Source organism: Lepisosteus platostomus, chromosome 1, assembly GCF_059453375.1.
Source record: "Lepisosteus platostomus isolate fLepPlt1 chromosome 1, fLepPlt1.hap1, whole genome shotgun sequence".
NCBI lineage: Eukaryota > Metazoa > Chordata > Actinopteri > Semionotiformes > Lepisosteidae > Lepisosteus > Lepisosteus platostomus.
In genome coordinates this window covers 65006105-65024000 of record NC_142611.1, presented here as the reverse complement: position 1 = coordinate 65024000, position 17896 = coordinate 65006105, and the positions used below count along the sequence as shown (strand labels likewise).

General features: G+C 43.5%; 1 protein-coding gene and 1 long non-coding RNA gene across 5 annotated transcripts; one reads left to right on the top strand and one right to left on the bottom strand.

Moving 5' to 3' along the window:
• Nucleotides 1–4349: 4349 nt before the first annotated feature.
• On the bottom strand, nt 4350–10266 carry LOC148678461 (uncharacterized). Of its 3 annotated transcripts, none has more exons than XR_015939167.1 (4): nt 10128–10266; nt 8180–8272; nt 5501–5597; nt 4350–4766 (listed from the first exon to the last, which is right to left on the bottom strand). It is a non-coding gene; the product is annotated as an uncharacterized LOC148678461 (long non-coding RNA). The 3 variants fall into 3 exon arrangements; XR_015939168.1 differs by lacking the exon at nt 10128–10266 and adding an exon at nt 8410–10046; XR_015939169.1 differs by lacking the exon at nt 10128–10266 and adding an exon at nt 9833–10046.
• hoxc8a (homeobox C8a) lies at nt 6600–12004 on the top strand. Of its 2 annotated transcripts, none has more exons than XM_088633575.1 (2): nt 6600–7713; nt 10045–12004. In XM_088633575.1, exons 1-2 carry the CDS (start codon nt 7374–7376, stop codon nt 10344–10346), a joined length of 642 nt encoding a protein of 213 aa, XP_088489701.1. In that variant the 5' UTR covers nt 6600–7373; the 3' UTR covers nt 10347–12004. The 2 variants fall into 2 exon arrangements, with proteins under 2 accessions (XP_088489701.1, XP_088489699.1); XM_088633573.1 differs by having other exon boundaries at nt 6610–7809.
• The last annotated feature ends 5892 nt before the right edge of the window (nt 12005–17896 follow it).

Genomic DNA, 17896 nt, shown 5'->3' with positions numbered 1-17896 from the left:
CAGGCAGGCAATGCATGGGCCGGCTGAAACGGCAAGTCGTGTTTAAAACACGCATCGATTCGTATTGGTCCTAATCGGCGACAGGGAACCTCACGAAATCGTGAAATACAGTGTGTGCTTCTTTGCGTCGTGAAGAGAGAACTCTTTCGTTCACCAGGGTTATCGGATATTATTTAAAACTTGTATCTTGCATTTTTTTAAGGCATTCGCACAAGGGAGGGCGAGCTCGTTAAAATGCCAGTGTGCAGATTTCGCAGTCTGATCGCTCCTTGTTTTATAACCTAGCTGTAGCAGTGTAGCACTTTGATCGGCTGGTTAAATCACGTTTCCATTACTTGTTTCGTTTCGTTCTGTTTCCCAGCCCTATCACGAACGCCACTGTAAAGTGCGGATGTGCAGCTTTTCCTAGGCTCTTGCGCCTCCGTTAGAGCTCTGAATATCAATTTCACTGCAGGCTAATCATTTACCGACGCCGTGCTCGCAAGCTTGACAAAGGGGCGCTTTCTCACACACTGTGGCGTGACTTGTCGAATATACCGCACAGCCAATGCATTTTCCATACTGTTTTTATATGATACCATGTAAAGCGTTGTGACTCAACAAAACATTTTGTGCTAAAATAAACAATCAAGTGGACGAGGAGTTTGTGTTAGCAAAAAACGTGTCTTGCTTGTTGTGTTTTTGTCCTCATGACAAGACTGGGGTTGCACAGCTTGCCGGCGGAGAGCTGTCATAACCCCACACAGATGACCAGAGCTGGGTGAAACAAGTCCTACGGACGTCGACGTCTCAGCTGCTGGATATTTGGAGATGTTCACGCGCGGCGTGTATTCCGTTTTGCCGCCCCTGTCGCGTGTCTCTGTGCTGTTCCCAAGGACAGTCCCCACGATAACCACCCGTCCCCAATGTGCCTTTCCGGGAAAAACACGGAGTTTGTACCATGGAGAACTGTCTGCGAGAGCACTGACTGCCCTTGTGTCCCCCTCCACCCCCCCTTCTCCTTTTCAGTGCTCCCCGGTGGTGCCGTCATTTCTTAGTTTTGTTAGGCCGAGTAAAAACATTTAAAAAAAAGTGCTTTACCAAGCAAATACGTGTCCTCGGGTTTCCGACCATTAAAAAACACGCAACAATACAATGCTCTAAATATGCATTCAAAAGCATTATCAGGCCTACAGGCCTTTGTATGTGTTTGTGGCTCTCATCCCATTTACTTAAGATACTTAGCGTTTTGCGGAATTCCACTCTATTTTAGTAGTTTTAAGACCAGATTATTAATCATCTGCCTACCTATCTTTAGCTACACATACTCGGTACACGTCCTTGCCTGGGAGAGAATGTCTTCAGTAATCACGGTGATTGTTTTTATTCGTTTCTTTCTACTTCCTGTAACAATCTGCGTGCGTTATTACTTTTAAATTCCTCCTGAAGAACGGCGCCTGCCCGGGTCTCGGGTTTGTGAGTGGTGAGGATGTTTCAAACCAAAACCTTTCTTTTTTTTTTTCCTTCCAAGGACGGATTTTAAGTCGTCACCAACGGAACACAAACAAGGAAACCGAAAACCGGCCTCGTCCCGACCCATAAATCTCGAGATAAAACGCATAGAACAGAATTGCCATTAATAGCAATATTGCAGCAACACCGCGTCCCGCTGTCGGTGCAGCAGCTCAGATCCACGCATTCACTTCCTGCCTGGTGCCTAGTGCAACACAACGACACACACTACCTATAAATATACAATGAACCGACATCATTCTCACCAAAAATATTACCTTGGTGTCTTGAGCTAATTGGCATGTTGTTTAGAATCTGATTGAATAAGTGGTTTTGATTTAATAATACTAACTCTGATGCAGATGCCAACACAAACATCAATACTAATATTATTGATGTGCTGACATTAATCCCGACAGCAATAATTTTGATAGGCGTATAAACATAATCACACACGCACACACATGCTCTTGTTTGAGTCTGCGCTGCGGCTGTACCCCGTGATATCCTTTCTTTCACGGCTGCATTATTTATGACATTTTACTTTCTGTCGTCCGTAGCAGGGCTGAGTGCCATTATTTATGAATGAATATTAAATGGCTTTGCTACAAAGGTAAGCAGTACATGGATTTTATGAACTGAAGTGTTGCTGTTGTTGTTTTTTTATACATATCCATGCGATACACAGCACCAACACATCCTGCCCCGCTAAACGACTCGCCTGCCAGCTAACCAGGGGTGCTCTCTCCATCTCCGTCCCCGGGATATCGGTCACATTCGTGTCATTCCACACAGTCAGTGGGCAACTCTCAATACGCGTACGTGTTCGTGTGCGTCTCAGTGTACAGCCGCTGCAGCGCATCGTACATGCACCTTAATACTGTATGGTATTCTTGTATTGATTGCTTAATTGCTTGTTAGACTCGGGCGGATCCTTCCTGGGAGCTGGGTGAACGAAACTGCCTTTTTGTAAGGGCACAACAATACCGGCAGGATGCAGAGATTTTTAGAGCCCAATCCATTTGCGACATTTCCGCAGCAGAGCACAAAAATGCGGCTTTTTACAGCCCTGTTTGAGCCGCCGGTGTTTGTCTTGAATGACGGCGAACAAAGCAGGCCCGGGGAGTTGGCTAGACGTCTGGACTAAATTGCTTTATGGTTTTAGAGGACGCTGATGCGCGACTGTTTCAAAGCCTCTGCTTATTGCGCTGTTTTGTCAATGCCTACTGCAAAACATCAGACCTTTCCTAACCTCGGGGGGAAAAAACAGAGCAGAAAACTGATAAAGGCACTAAACTTGAAAGCACCGAGATCCTCCTTCATGTGGGCCTGCACTGTTTTAGTCCTCCCCCCCCCCCCAACTCCACCACACACAATCACAAAACATGCACAGGACACGGTCTTGTAAAAGAAAGACTTTAAGCACCGCTTTGAACTGCTCTGAACGTCTGCAGATAAACCCGATGAAGGTGTTGCATTGCAGTTTCGCAGTTTAGCTCGAGATTAGGCTCGTAGATGAAGATGGACCGGCACAAAAATATCGAAACGGAATGCAAAAGGAGAATAGGGATTCTAGACACGGGCAGACCAAGGAGTACCGCTAAAACCAACGGAAGATGCTTCAGTCTTTACCACACAGGATAATTATTACCGATATTGATACACACGCCAGACCAAAGCAATTCCAATACCCTCGACGAACACTAGATGTCGCTGTTGCTTCATATTTCGCTCGGGTTCCGGGCTGTCTCCGCCCTGGATCTGGTGTTTTTCCGAGTGGAAAGCACTTCTGCGAAGAAGACCCGCAGCGATCAGGCCCACTGAAAGGATATCAATCACGAAGAGAGAGAACAGTCAGCGCCGCAGAACATTAAGGCTGAAACAGACTTTTTAAGGTTATGAATTATCACTATGTGGTGTTTCGTTCGTGTTATTTTTTTAGGGATGTGGCTGAGCCCAGCTAAAGATAACGTCACTCTGCTTCACTCCTCATTATTCCCCTTTTCTTGAGGTGGAAACTGAAGTCGCCCCAAAGTCAGCTCATGAACCAACTTCCACAGAAAATTTAACAAAAGTTACACTAAAATAGCAGCCTAATTTCAGTTTAGGTCTCGGGTTCTAATACTAATTTCTGTACTGCTCGCCAACACAACAGCGAACTTATATATATATATCTTTATTATTTTCAAAACTGTGTACTCTAATAATTCATATTCGTGGTGAAATTAAATCAAGTGTAATTACTGACAGTCGTCTACGTATAAATGCAGGTATGTCTGGATAAAGAAAAAGTTTTATTGGAGAGAACATGGTATATTTATTTTCCCTTCTTATGTATGTATATGTGTGTGTGTTCGTCTGTGAAGGGCCCACATTTATACATAGATGTGCTCTATTCAAACAAAGGCTTGTTAGGGTAACCACCTATTTTAGTAACACATGGGATAAAACATGAACTAATGGTAGGGGTATGGTCCTGCTATATACACCTTTATATAAGTTTGTGAAAAGCAGAAAATCTTTGGAAGCTGTCAGTTCCATTTGGGTTTAACATGTAATCCTGGAAGACATCTGACCTTCAGTCCAAAGGGGTCTTAACAGCCCGTGTTGCATTCGTCCACGCCTGTAAACGAATGGGTGTGCTCAGTAACACTGCTGCCGTGTCGTGCCCTACCTGCGGCGTGTAGAACAATAAGTAATGTTCCCTGACGTGGCGTGAGTAGGGTTAGATACAGGGAAGCGTCTTGAACTTTTGAAGTACGCGGGAAAGCAAGTGTGTTTAGTGTGAATCGTGGTTTGTTGCGTCCACGGTTGGAAACCCCTTCGTAGGAGACAGGAATACAAGAACACACAAGACGCAGGGAAAATAAGAGCTTTTAATTAAAGTAAGGAAACTGCAAGTAATAAAAAAATCCAAAATTCATTGCTCCGTAGGTTCAAGACAACGCACTGTTAACTGTTAACAACTAAACCAAATTCGATTTGGAAAAAAAAAACCCAACATAAAACAGCACAGTCGCTTTATAAACAGAAGAGTTACAAAAGGTGAAAAAAAAAACCCGTAGAAATTCTTGCTTTTCACACAGACTGCTCTCGGTTGAATAAAGAACAGCGACACTGATACATTTGCAGGATTTGGGACAGGTGCCGGCCGCCCGGATAAGCGCTTGCAGCGACTGGCAGGGCCTTGTGCGCGAGGCTGTGCCAGAACTTGAGCGCAGGATTCCGGCGTTAAACTCTTCCGTTCCAGGGCTTCTCCTCGTGCTTTTACGACGCTGTGTAAAAATCGACAATGAATCCACACACACACACACAAACGGCATCAGGCGAGGGAGGTGGTGAGGCGAGTTTAAGGCCCAGTGACAGAACACGGGTAGAAACAAAACACTACATAAACATTTATGTGCCAATTGAAATAATGAGGCTTATAATGTAGTTTTTTTTATTAACTCCCCGTACGGATTTACTACAGCGTACGAATAGATTCGACGAGGCTGGAAGACTCGAGCATGTGTAGAATTCATTTTCCACGCAAATCCTCATCAGTCAGTTCGTTAGAGGGCAACACTCAATGAGGGACACTCGTTATATTAAATGTGTACATCTACAGTATTCGCATATATATGCACTTGCAGTAACAACAATTCATATTTCCAGGGGTATTTATTTTAAGGTCATCTAAAATAATGAGTCGATATCAATATTTTTTAAAATAATTTCAGAGAAATGCAAAAGAGAATTAAACACAGCCATATGTAACAAAATTATTCAGATTAAACTAAACTTGTAATGATTTCTAGCTTTAAATCAAACTCTTTTTCTTTCTGCATTGATAATTAATGTTTTACTATCGTAAAACAGTCTACGAATTTACTTTCGAATAATTGAGAGGTTCGTCATTGCACTTCTAAAAAGTAAAACTCCTTTTTGCAGTCCACGTCATATTTTATTTATAGTTTCGTATTGGATGTGCTAGAAGAGATTCTCTAAGTAATTGTTATATCATAACCTTGTGGAGTCCTGAAGTTGTCAGTTCAAGAGTTGGGACGTTTGATCGAGTCCTTCCTGAAAGTTTTCTTGTTGGTTCTGCCTCTGTATCAAAAGATCTAAAAAAACATAAGGGAATTAAAACCACAAATTTAATCTCTTTCGGTTCACAAAGCTATGTATACAGGTTTCACGAGGGAGTTTCGATTAAAGGTCAGAGATCGTATTAACATCTTATTCCGCATTTCATTCGGCAATGTAATGAAATGCCTAATGTATTTATGCGTACATGAAAATAATATCTGCAAGCTCAAATACAGCACAAGTCATTAAATGAGAATTGGACACAACCAACGTAGTTCTGTTACCTCCAGTCTGTGTCGAGGAAGCCATAATTCAGTGAAAACAAATTTACCGTGTTGCTGTTCTGAGGTTTTGATACGCTCCTGGCCGAAAGGCATGTTCCGAATTCGTGGTCACGAGCAGCTCTCTCCGAACTGCGGGCGCGCGAGGCTGCCCAGCCTGAATTTCGAACATGAAACACAGACCATGCAGGCCCCGCGTGCGTCAAATAAAACAGGCCGCGAAATCGTGCTGAAAGAGAAATAATCCCACTACGTTTTCCTTTCCTGTGTTAAAGAGGTGTAGGCTTGCTTACAGACACCTGCATAAACCAGAGGCTCAAGTGAAAATTAAAAACACGTCACTCACTGCCTGGTGTTTTTAGGTTGAGCACTGAACAAAGTTCTCTGAACTTTATATTTCCTTCATAAATCCCTGTAAGACGCACAGTCTCTCAGGGCGTCGTACAGGGAGTGCGAGGGCTTGAGGTATTTCCACTCCGGTCTTGGAGATGCGCCGGGAAACGTAAAACAACAATGGTGCCACGGGCCTTGAGAGTGACGTAGACAGCGTGGTATCAATGGCGCGTGGTCGTTTACTAAACATCTTAATGCCCCTGTGTTGCTCCTTGTGTACCAATACACATACACACCTTTACAAAATGCTTGTATTTTGTAATACAAGAGAGTAAGCATGGGCACAATTAGTTATTCTGGGTACGACCGTGTAACTATGGCTGCTCGGGGCACGAGTTTTTTTTTATACTGATATATATATATACGTGTGTGTGCGCGCTTCTCTTAATGTTCCTTCACGATATCATTCTCCCTCTGTCCCTCGCACACGCTCTCACACGTGACCTTTGCTCTCGAGAGGCTGCGCCTTCCTTTCAGTAGGTGTGTTTGGAGCTATTTTCCCCTGCACGTGTGCATTTATCTATACAGGCACACACACACACACAAAAAGAAACCCTTTAATCGTACTGTAAACGCAGCAGCCGGAATCGTGAAGAATTGACCGCTTGCGCTGTGCAAGGTAGACATAGGAGAGAGTTCAGAGGAGGGGAGGGTCGAGTGGGTTGGCGGCTGTGAAGGTTGTGGTGGTGCTGTGTGTGTGTAAGGGGGGGTAGGAAAGAAGAAAATTATCTCACGAGCTCTGACTGTTCTTCAGCTGTAGCCTGTACATTCGCACTCGCCGTGAGCCGGATTTGAGGCTCTGCAAATAGAAAAAACTAGGGGTGGCGGTGGTGGTGAGGGAGGGGGGACTGAGAGAGAGCAAGACTCACACGGGAGAGAGAGAGAGAGAAAGGAGAGAGCGAGTGTAGAGAGAGAGAGAGCGGACAGAGATTGTCCAAAGGGGCAGCAGCCGATTTTTTTTTTCTCGGGTTCCGGTTGCCGAGACACTGGTAATAGTGGCGGCGAGGTGATTTGGGAGAAATGAAGGGGACCTTTTTTCTCTAAAGGAAGCGACACCGTTGACAATAAAACAACCCAGCAACGGCTACACCTCTCCGGCACGTTACCCCCGTTTTCCGCCTCTTGCATGAGAAAGCGATGAGCTCCTATTTCGTGAACCCTCTCTTCTCCAAATACAAATCCGGCGAGACGCTGGAGCCAGCTTACTACGACTGCCGGTTCCCACAGACCGTGAGCCGGAGCCACACGCTGGTGTACGGACCCGGAGCCGGGGCGCCCGGCTTCCAGCACGCGTCGCATCACGTCCAAGACTTCTTCCAGCACGGCCCGTCCGGCATGGCCAACGCCGGCTACCAGCAGAATGCCTGCGCGCTAGCCTGCCACGGGGACGCCGCGAAATTCTACGGCTACGAGTCTCTTCCCCGGCAGTCGCTGTACTGCTCGCAGCAAGAGTCCGGCGTAGCGCAGTATCCCGACTGTAAGTCGTCTAACGGCGCTAACCCCGGAGACGGACAAGGCCACTTAAACCAAAATTCGTCTCCTAGTCTCATGTTCCCTTGGATGAGACCTCACGGTTAGAGTCCTTTTGTGTTTTTACTTGTGCTGTATGAGTTGTGAGCCGATATGACAGAGGTTGACTATGTGTATGTGTGTGTTTCTAGGCAGGGTCTTCGTTAAACTTCCTTCATTATTTTGCAATCCATCCTCTTGGCGTCTTTTAAGATGAAGCCAAGTAAAGAAAGCTAGGGTAGTTGTTTTTTTTTATGTCCTCTGCGCTGTAAGCTCTTTTCATTAAAGCTCGTTCATGGAAGTTAGGTGAACCCAACCAGGAAACGTTTGACTTAAAACAAAGACTGGAAAAGGCAGTTCTTTACTTCGCCTCGCCTTCAAGACTTCTCCACCAAAAAAAATAAAATAAAAACACAAACAAAAGGCATACGCACCCCGCACCGTAAAGTTTGGGATTTCAAATCTGGAAATGCGGAAGAAAGCTGGCGACTTTCGTGGGTCAGGAACGGTCACTCGCGTCGTTTGCCCTGCAACATAAATAGAAACAAAAACATAATGAAGACGAAGAACAGTCTGTTGACCAGGGCTGGAACTGGGGGAGACACTGACCGTACAGGTAGTCGGGAAGCCGAAAGAGGGGGTCCTCAGAATCGTGTGCCCTCACCTCTCATCCCCTCCCTCGGGGTTGAAGATCGCATCAGTGACAGGAGATTTATAATTCTTGCGTGGGGTAAAAGTCGCGTTCTTTTATTGTGATGACTGAGGTTTAGAGGGGTCGGTGTAACAGCACTGGGCTTGAACTATAGATCTCCCCAGCGATGCACACATCAACACACGTTTCTTGTGCACAACATGCCACACGTGCAAAACAAAACAAAACAAAACAAAAAAGATATGGCGATAGCCACAACCGCAACTTTAGGGCCGCGGTAATAATTAAACGACAAACCGATACCAATAAACCGTCACTGTTCTTTAGGCAGATTTGACTTCCATCGAGCTCCGATCGCGTGCAATTTAAAACTTTAAATCAGCTACACTTGCTCCGTCTGAAAGCTGGGAGCCAAAAATCCAGTTCTAATTATTTTCTTTTTTTTTCAGCTTTGCTTTTGCACTTACAGCCGTCCCAGTTAATAGTGGGGTCGCTATGAAATCCGGTTCCCCCAGCGCTTCCCTTTCGCTTAATCTGGCACTGGAAAGAACTTCAAATAGCACAATGAGACGTATTCCCTTAAGTAGTACGAACGCGAAAACCTCCATTAAAAAAATCTTTGACCGCGCACAGTTTTGCTATCACTGAAGTCTCGCTGTGTTACGACCCGAGATTATACGATTGCCGAGATTTATTGCCCTTCATTAAAACTGTAATGAGGACATTTTTTTGTGTAGCGAATTGAACTGTAGGGTACATAAATTGTCGTGTTTATGTTTGTCGAAGCCTGCGATGCCCTCTTGAACGTAAAGCTGGCCAAAACAATAACCCTCTGAACCGCATTAGAAGCGTCGGCACTCCGGCCCCCTGCACAGCGCAGCTCCGCTGACATAACGAGCTGCCTCTGTTGGAAGAGTTTTGATCTCATAAAAGAGACATTAACTTGTTTTTTTTTTATCCTGTAATAAAATATTTTACGAGTTCTCCTTAGGCCAGTAAATAAAATCTCATTCATCCAGCTACCTACGTAAGACAGTTTAAATAGCAGCCTGTAACGTTCATCCAGTCCTTTACTAGAAAAACGTGGGCGCTTGTTCTTGAGGCCTTGGACAAATAAATGCACGAGTAGCCACATAACGAACTGATGGAAAGCATGAATGGTTTTTCCTCTCATCACGTACTTCCTGTGCTCTCCCAAAAACACGACCCTTCCAGGTCAGATGCTAACATTAACTCGCGGGTCTCGATGCAAGTCAAGTAAGACACTTCAAAGGGCAACGGGGACATTCGCTTTTAACCACCAGGACACTATTTTTCAAGACCAGAAATGCTCAGAATTAAAAAAAAAAATGCAAGAGCCTGACTTCATCTGGGAGAGTCTGGGTGCGGGGCGGCAGGTCACAAACATTTGTTTCAGAAATTTAAAACTTCAAACCTGACTCGATCAATGCTCATTCTCCTGTGTTTTTTTTTTCTTTCTTTCTCCTTTTTCGGGCCTTCTCGTCCATGCGGTGTGCGCGTCGTTGTCGGGGTTTTGTTTGTGTGTGGGAAAAAAGTGGATAGTTTTTCTCCCCCCTCTCTCTTTTAGCTACGGCACTTTCCGTAAACTCGGCACTACTCTGCCTCTATGGTTTTCTTTTGTCGCAGCTCCGGGCAGGCGCAGCGGCAGACAGACCTACAGCCGGTACCAGACGCTGGAGCTGGAGAAGGAGTTTCTGTTCAACCCGTACCTGACGCGGAAGCGCCGGATCGAGGTGTCGCACGCGCTCGGACTGACGGAGCGCCAGGTGAAAATCTGGTTCCAGAACCGGCGGATGAAGTGGAAAAAGGAGAACAATAAGGACAAGTTCCCGGGCCAGAGGGGAGAAGCCGAGGCCGAGGAAGACGGCAACGAAGACGGCGACAGAGAGGAGAAGGACACGGAACAGAAAGAGGAGGCCAAGGAGTGATTGTGCGACCTCCTCTTTTATGGTTATATTGCTTAAAAAAAAAAGGAAGAGAGACGGAGAGGGGGGTGAGGCGGGAAGAGGAGAGAGAAAGCGCTAAACTTTTATGACCATCGTTTTTGTTATTGAGTCAACATGTGAAGAGAATCCCACGGCCATCGCTGTCAAAACACATTTCCCCCTGACGACGGAAGATGCGGAGTGTCTTTTGACTGAAAAACATACGAACGGGCCCGGACTGAGTGACTGGACCCGACACGGTCTCCAGCGCATTACAGATGTGTCCTTTCTCGGGGGGGGGGGGGGGGGGGAATTAAAATCTCGAGGATCTGGAAATAAGGTGCTTCCGAAATAGTCAGGGAGGTTTTTTTTTTTTAAACAACATCGACAAAAACAGCATGAATTTCAAATTACTTGAGAAACATATTTTTTTTCTTTTTTAAAAAAATAAAATAAATGAAGACCTCAAATATGTTTTAAAACACTAACAGGAGCAAAGCGGATATATATATATAAGCATATGTTTCCATGTCTAGGTGCGAATCACAGAGGTCTACACCGGACTCCAAAAGAGGACACGGACAGGACTTTCTAACTACTTCATACTTCACAGGCCAGAATAGCGCAGGAGAAGCCCAGACTGACTCAAGATGAGAATTAAAAACCGCCTTTGCCGGCTAGCCACAGATTCACCAGAACACTAGTCTCTATCGTCTATTGAAGTCTCACTTGGAGGCCTCAGTCTGTATTTTGTGCCGCTGCGCCAGTATTAAACGTGACACAAGCTAGTTAGTATACAGTACCTATTTATTTCCTATGGTTGCAGGCATTCGTTTGCTGAAGTATTATCGTACTTGTTATTTTATTATATGGGTGAGCAGAGGGGTGGCAGGGCAGAGAGAATTGGGGGGGGGGGGGTGTTCTGACAATATTTCTTGGTATTAATGTTATTATGGTCACTCAAGGATGAACCAGGGAACTGCAATCACGTGAAACCCTTCAGATACTACCTAAACAAAGGGAGACTGCAATAAAAAAAGAAATATTTTTTTAAATGACCCTTCCGAGGGATTTCATGTTATTTCAAAACGAATTCAGTGTTGCTGTTTTTTTCTTGAATAACAAAAAAAAAGAAAAAAGGAAAAAAAGTGAAAAAATGATGAGAGTTTTTGAGCTCAAAGCCAGCTACCAAGTAGCAGAGATTTGATGAATACACCTTCCGCCACTACCTAAATAGAAAACGTGCGTTGTCTGTTTCAGTCGGAGTGTAATATGCCTGTCTGTGGATTGTTGCTGCTTTCATTTCCTGTAGAACTTTTTCCCCAACAACTTAAACTGCCTAGATAAACGCACATTTCTATGTTTATATTTAGAATCGTTTTATGATTATTATAAGGATTATGATTTTATCGTGCTGATGGTTTAGAATTAGAACTAAATTGCACTGAGTATAATCTTATGTATGTCATGGTATATATTGTTGTTTGCGATATGCTCGTTTCGTTGTTTTTGTTATTTTTGGAAGAAAAAAAAAGTTTGGAGTGTTTCACTACCTGAATGTTAAAAAAAAACAAACTTGGAGAAAGACTTTCCCTTCGCTCGCCTTTCTCTTTTGTCCTGTATCGGTGTTGCGTTGAGTAAATAAACTCGTTTTAAATGAAGAGCGATGTCTCGGGGCTGATTGTGTGTCTGGGGCGGCCGCGCGCTTCCACTGCTCCGTTGCGACCATTGCCGACTCGCAACGTCAAGGCACATCCGCTCGCGAGCCAGCGCCGGGCGCCTCAAAATGAACGGCGCCTTCAGAGTGTCAGCGCCGCGCGGTAATGGAGGCAGAGTATATCTTCATTAGTGGTGTTTATAGCCACATCTCTCTCCCCTTCTCTCTCTCTCTCCCTTCTCCCACGCTCTCTCACTCTCTTCTCCTCTCCCCACGCCTTGGAGAGTCTATTTCCAGAAAGCAGATAAATGTGCGCGTGGAGGAGGACAGACTAATAGATGGCGGACAGACAGAACAGAGAGAGAGAGATAAAGACAGAGATACACGCGTTCCGTCTTCAGTAGTTATCAAGTCTATTGACAGCCCAGCTAGTGCCGCGCAAACTTTGGAGCATCATAAAGTGACGTGCTGGTTGCTTTTAAAGGCCAAGAACACACGAAGAAAGCTACTGAGAACAACATCGGACATTCATTATTATCACGGTTTTAAATATATAAAGCACGATATAGCAATACAACTTACACGCTGTCCCATTGAGTTCAGGCAGATAAAACTGTCCTGTCGCGTTTCTGAACTTTGTGACACCGTGAAGAAAGTTCTGATGGTTCCATCATACCTGGCTCTGTTTTTATAGACGGGATCCTGTAGCGACTCGATTTTCACACTGTTCTCGAATTTGTTCGACGGCGATAAGTCACCGCAACACTTGAAAACAACAACGTAGAGTCCAACACGGCTACACAACTAAACAACTAAACTTCATTTCCACCCCAATCCCACCCCCGTGCCATCCCAACATTCGTGCACAGGTATATCAAACGTGGAAAAAAACAAAACTATCGGTGGTTTATTTTGAGAAACGGGGGAACTTCACTCGCCTTCCGGCACGTGGGATCGACCAGCCCGAACCCCTCTACTGAACCTCATTGTTAAACAGCTCAGAAATCTGGGGTTGAATGACTCTTTCCTGCTTTTCATGATCCCGGCTTTTAAATATGATCTTTAATCTAAATAAGGATTTAAAGGAGAGAGAGAGAGGCACATGAAAGCCACGTCCTGCGTCCGAAAATATCAGTCAAGGTCAATTATAACGAGTTTCATACTCAAAATGGGTTGTCTCTGGTCAAATGTCAAAGGAACACAAGCGCCCCCCCCAAAAAAATACTGTAACCCCAGAATGATTCACAGACAATATAAATATTAACCGTGACTTTTCACGACCAAGTACATCGGCCTGTAATGCGTTTCCAGTCTTGGGCCGGTGATGAATCGCCGGTATCTGCGAGCTATTTGGGCTGAAGCGGCCTGGTTGTTTATATAGATGGCAGAGATAAGCGATCGCTGGGTTCTCGGAGAAGTGCCCTGCCTATCGCACTGAGCCGAGGATGAAAGTTCGGGCTTTTGACAAATGAAACCGGATAGGAGTTTTAACACAAACAGCCTGCACGGTTGATGAATATATCGGAGGAAAGTTAAGTGCAGTAAGCAGTCCTTAGCTCCCTTTTAAGAACTACCTCTTATTCGAGACGTGAATGGCGTATTATGTGACAGGAAGCGGGGACTGGCTTAATTTATACTTTTTAATATGAGTAGCGATGGTGACGGGGGGTTTGCTGTTGGAAATGGGGGTGCATCCATTTTCTCCAGAAACGTCAAGGGCTAAAATAATAGCAAAAGCGTGTTCGAGCAGGGAGAACAGCGCAATCCTTGTGTTCAGAAATACTCGAAAACCAACAATAAAGTATTTTTCTTTTAACTCACACGTGTTAAGAAACGCTTTTGTGTTTGAAAAGCTCATCCTTGCGTTATACTGAGTCTTTATCTGAGCTAAAAAAAATGAAAACAAGTTACAAGGTAATCCAGACTGAAAAGCAAAAAGTCGCTGTTTAGGATGAATTTATTGGTGCTGCTGTCTTTAATTGTTCATTAGTTCGACGGCTGTTGTGGGGTTTTACTGCCCCCGGAAATAAACAAGGGTGCTGACACCAAATTAAAGACCCTTCTGTCTTTGTTCTGACGCAGTCTTACTTTCATCTGTATATGCAATATTGAAAATGAAAGTTTTGAAGTTTTGAAGGGCGTTATTATAATTTATAAAGCAGCTTGCTTTTATTGGGATCTGACTCTTGTTCTTGTTCATGTATCTATGTATACGTTTTAGGCTCTGCGTTAATAATAAATCATTCGAGGGCGCTGGTTGAATGCCGAAAAACTATATGATCTTAAATGCAAAAAGAAACCCGGTGTTCTTTTTGGAATGTGCCTTTGAATGACTAATTACAGCTGGAGTATTCTGTGGCTGCAGGAGCGCCGCTGTGATTTTTAATGAGCTGGAATGCAGAATGCCGTAAAACGAAAGTCTTGCTGTACTGTTTGTGTAGCACGTGACCTCAGTCGCGCGCCCACGGTCGCAGAGATGCGCTGCAGGAACGCGCGGCTTCTTTCAAGCCTTAAAATATATTTTGTGTGTGTGTGTGTGTACGACGTTTTCCACAGGAAAGGAAAAAAAAAACGCTTGTTGGCTGCCTGTGGGACGCGGCCTCCCGGTCGAAGGAAGTTCACTTGCTTACGAAGCCCTTATGAGAATGTTATGGTTACACCAAAAAAAAACGGGATAATTGAATTGCATGTTAAGGCCCGAATCGTTCAAGGTGAAAAGCAGCTTGCGGTTCCCCTCCGGTAAACCGTCTTTGAAACGATCAAAATGTATGTAACCCGCCCCGCCCACTCTCTCTTAACACGAGAAATCTCTCTTCCTCCAATTAGTTGAACCTGCGTGCATGCTCCCTTATCTCTAACGATCCTGCACAAGAATTCTCTCCATTCCAGGTAGCAGCAGTGTAGAGAGCCGTCCGTTCCTATTCCGAGACGGTGTCGAGACCTGCTGTAGCACAGCACTAGGAGATAAATAAAGGGCTTTGCCTGCATTAATTATATCCTTATTAAATTACCTGTACAGGCTGCAGGCGGGTCGGAGCGCTGCCTGGTCTGCAGCAGCCAGTGGCAGGTTCATTAAGACCTTGAGCCAAAGGCCTTGTCTTCGGTTCTGAAACGGAAGAGACCGAAAGCTGGCCTTCAGCTTGCCAAGCAACCTTCATTTCGAGAAGACACTCAAATATACCTTCACCCCCCCCCCCATTAACCCTAACCCTAACCCTAACCCCCCCCATTAAAGGTATGTTGTTAAATTGGGCCTCTGTCCTTCTCAGCATCAAAAGTATCAAAACGCAAGATTAACATGTCTCGGGCTTTCTGCACGACACACCAAAAATCCAAGATTTTCTAAGTGGCAAAGAAAAAAAACCCCCACGAAGACCCAATTTCAACATGATCGAAACGGGGGCAATCGATGACGACGAGGACATCGATCTGCGAGCGAACCAGCTGCCCAGAGAGTGGGAACTTGGGAAATAGGCATATTCCGGCGAGCGTGCTCTGCGTTTGTTTCAACCTTACAGCGTCACCGGCTCTCTGCCTGAGAAGTTGAAAGGTCAATTATACCCTCGCAGATTTGCATGAATTTGACCTCGTGAGTTCCGCAGGGGCAAAGCGAGGCGCCCAGAATTCGAGAGTTCTGAAACCACGGGTTTGAGTTTTCCTTCCTATATAAGGTACAGCAGGTTTATTTGGTATTTGCAGCTTAATAAGACGCTTCCAGAAAATTCTGATCGAGGCTCTGCGTGCAGGAGTTATTTTTAATTCGGGGAGGGGGGTTAGTCAGTTTCATTTCATTTTGTTTTCTCATCGACGCGTCATCAGTGCTGGATCCCATCAAAGCTCGCCTTCAGAACCATTTTTGGTTACTGGTTGCTGTCAACTTTATACCGCCCATCACCCGAAACAGAACACAATGGCAAAGCCCGGAAATACAGGCCAAGAACAATAATTAAGTTAATAATTTCTTGACTGTAAAACAGAGCGCACCTGGCTTCCTTAAGGCGATTAGTAACCTCACATTTAGACACGTTCACTGTGGTTGATTCCTGTCATTATTTACAGTCTTAGAATGTACAATATAATATCGGTATTAAAAAAAACTGTAGTTGTAACCATGGCCTCGTCAAACGAAAATACTATATTCTACAGAAGATTCAGAAATGCAGATTGGTGCCCCCCGTGTACTTGAATTGTAATTCGATCAATTTATATTTAAAATATACGAACAGATGCAAAACGGTCGCATGTTGCCACCGCTTCTCTCACCTGTCAAAACTACTCTAAAAACCCTATTCCTCACATTTTCGCACCATATTATCTGATACAATAAAATATTTTGCAAGTTCTTAATTTTTCTTAATCTGGTTGATTATAATGATTATTATCATTCATAAAAATTCTTGGATTTATAATATATGCATGCACCGCAAAAAATTGAAATATTAAAGCCGCACAACCGCATATATATTCACAAAGTAAATTAAAGTTGTCACTTTGTTCGAAGAAAATAACCCCTAAACGATTTAAGTCCTGAAAAGTTCATACAAAAACACTGTCACATTTTTTCATAGTTTGCATTTTACGTTCAGAACTTTTGTGTATGCAAACACCTGTAAAATTATATAGTTTATGTGATGTTTAAGGTAAATATATTATACTAAAATTATCTTAGATATTACATAAATTCTATTTGTATATATACTTATATGGGAACAAGTAATAGGTTTATTCCATGCTGAAAAGAAAAGAAAAAACACAACGTTTCGTCCGAGGAGGCTCCACGGCCGAAACGTTGTGTTTTCTTTCTTCTCTTTTCAGTATGGAATAAACCTTTACTTATTCCTTTGCAGCCTACGCATCTGACGCAGCTACCCACCTGAACTATATACTTATATGTAATAGTTATAATAATGTTACGTCATATATGCACGTACATAATTCGTAGGCGCGTAGCATACAGTGCATTCCTGTGTTTCAAAAACAACACAAACCAAGCTGGGAAAAAAACAGCATTAAAAATACGTTCAGAACACGAACTGAACTAATTGCAAACGAGCACTCTAGTCAAATCTAAAACAGTCGGCGACCGTGTAGATTCTGGGTGGTTCTGGAAAAAACAAGCAATTCGCGTTTTTTCCATCAAACACTCGGGTTCCTTAAAATATTTACCTTCTTATCCGAATGGAAACAGCATTCTCCTGTGTAAATAGATACAGAAGGACCTAAATTCCTATGCGAGACATAACTAGATGTCCAATTATACTATACATTATATGTACTATACACATAGTATATAAACATCTATTTAATATAAATATAAAATAATCACAAATAAGTAAATAAATGTTAACCTACGAGAATGTATATAATTGCATTATAACTGCTCTTTTACAGCCTGTATGTCATCTATAGATACCATACGTTTATACTGAAGACTTTATAAATTTCGAAATCTAAAAACTCGCTCAAATTCAAAGGCATTAACACTTTCAAATTCAATTTTAAATGTGTAGAATTAATCATGATTCGGCGTGTTTTCAGTTTTTCAGTTCTCATAATTTGTTACTTGTAATTGTAATATTGTCAGTTAAAAAAAAAACAAATATGCTATTTTGAGAATTTTAATATTTATTTCCCGCTGCACAATTTTATAATCAAATATTGACATCTCAGAAAGAGCATGATTTAATACCACTTAGATTTGGTCTGTATTTCAACGTATGGTTATTTTCTTTGTTTTTGTTTCAGGTTTATTTCTGAAGTTCAGACGTTAGACATTAAATCGTGCGATTCAGTAGAATGTCTAGACAAAATCTGGGAATTTGGATTCAGATATAAGTACAAATACCAGCACTTAAAAACGTAACATTTAAACACATTTAAAAAACAGTCTGTAACC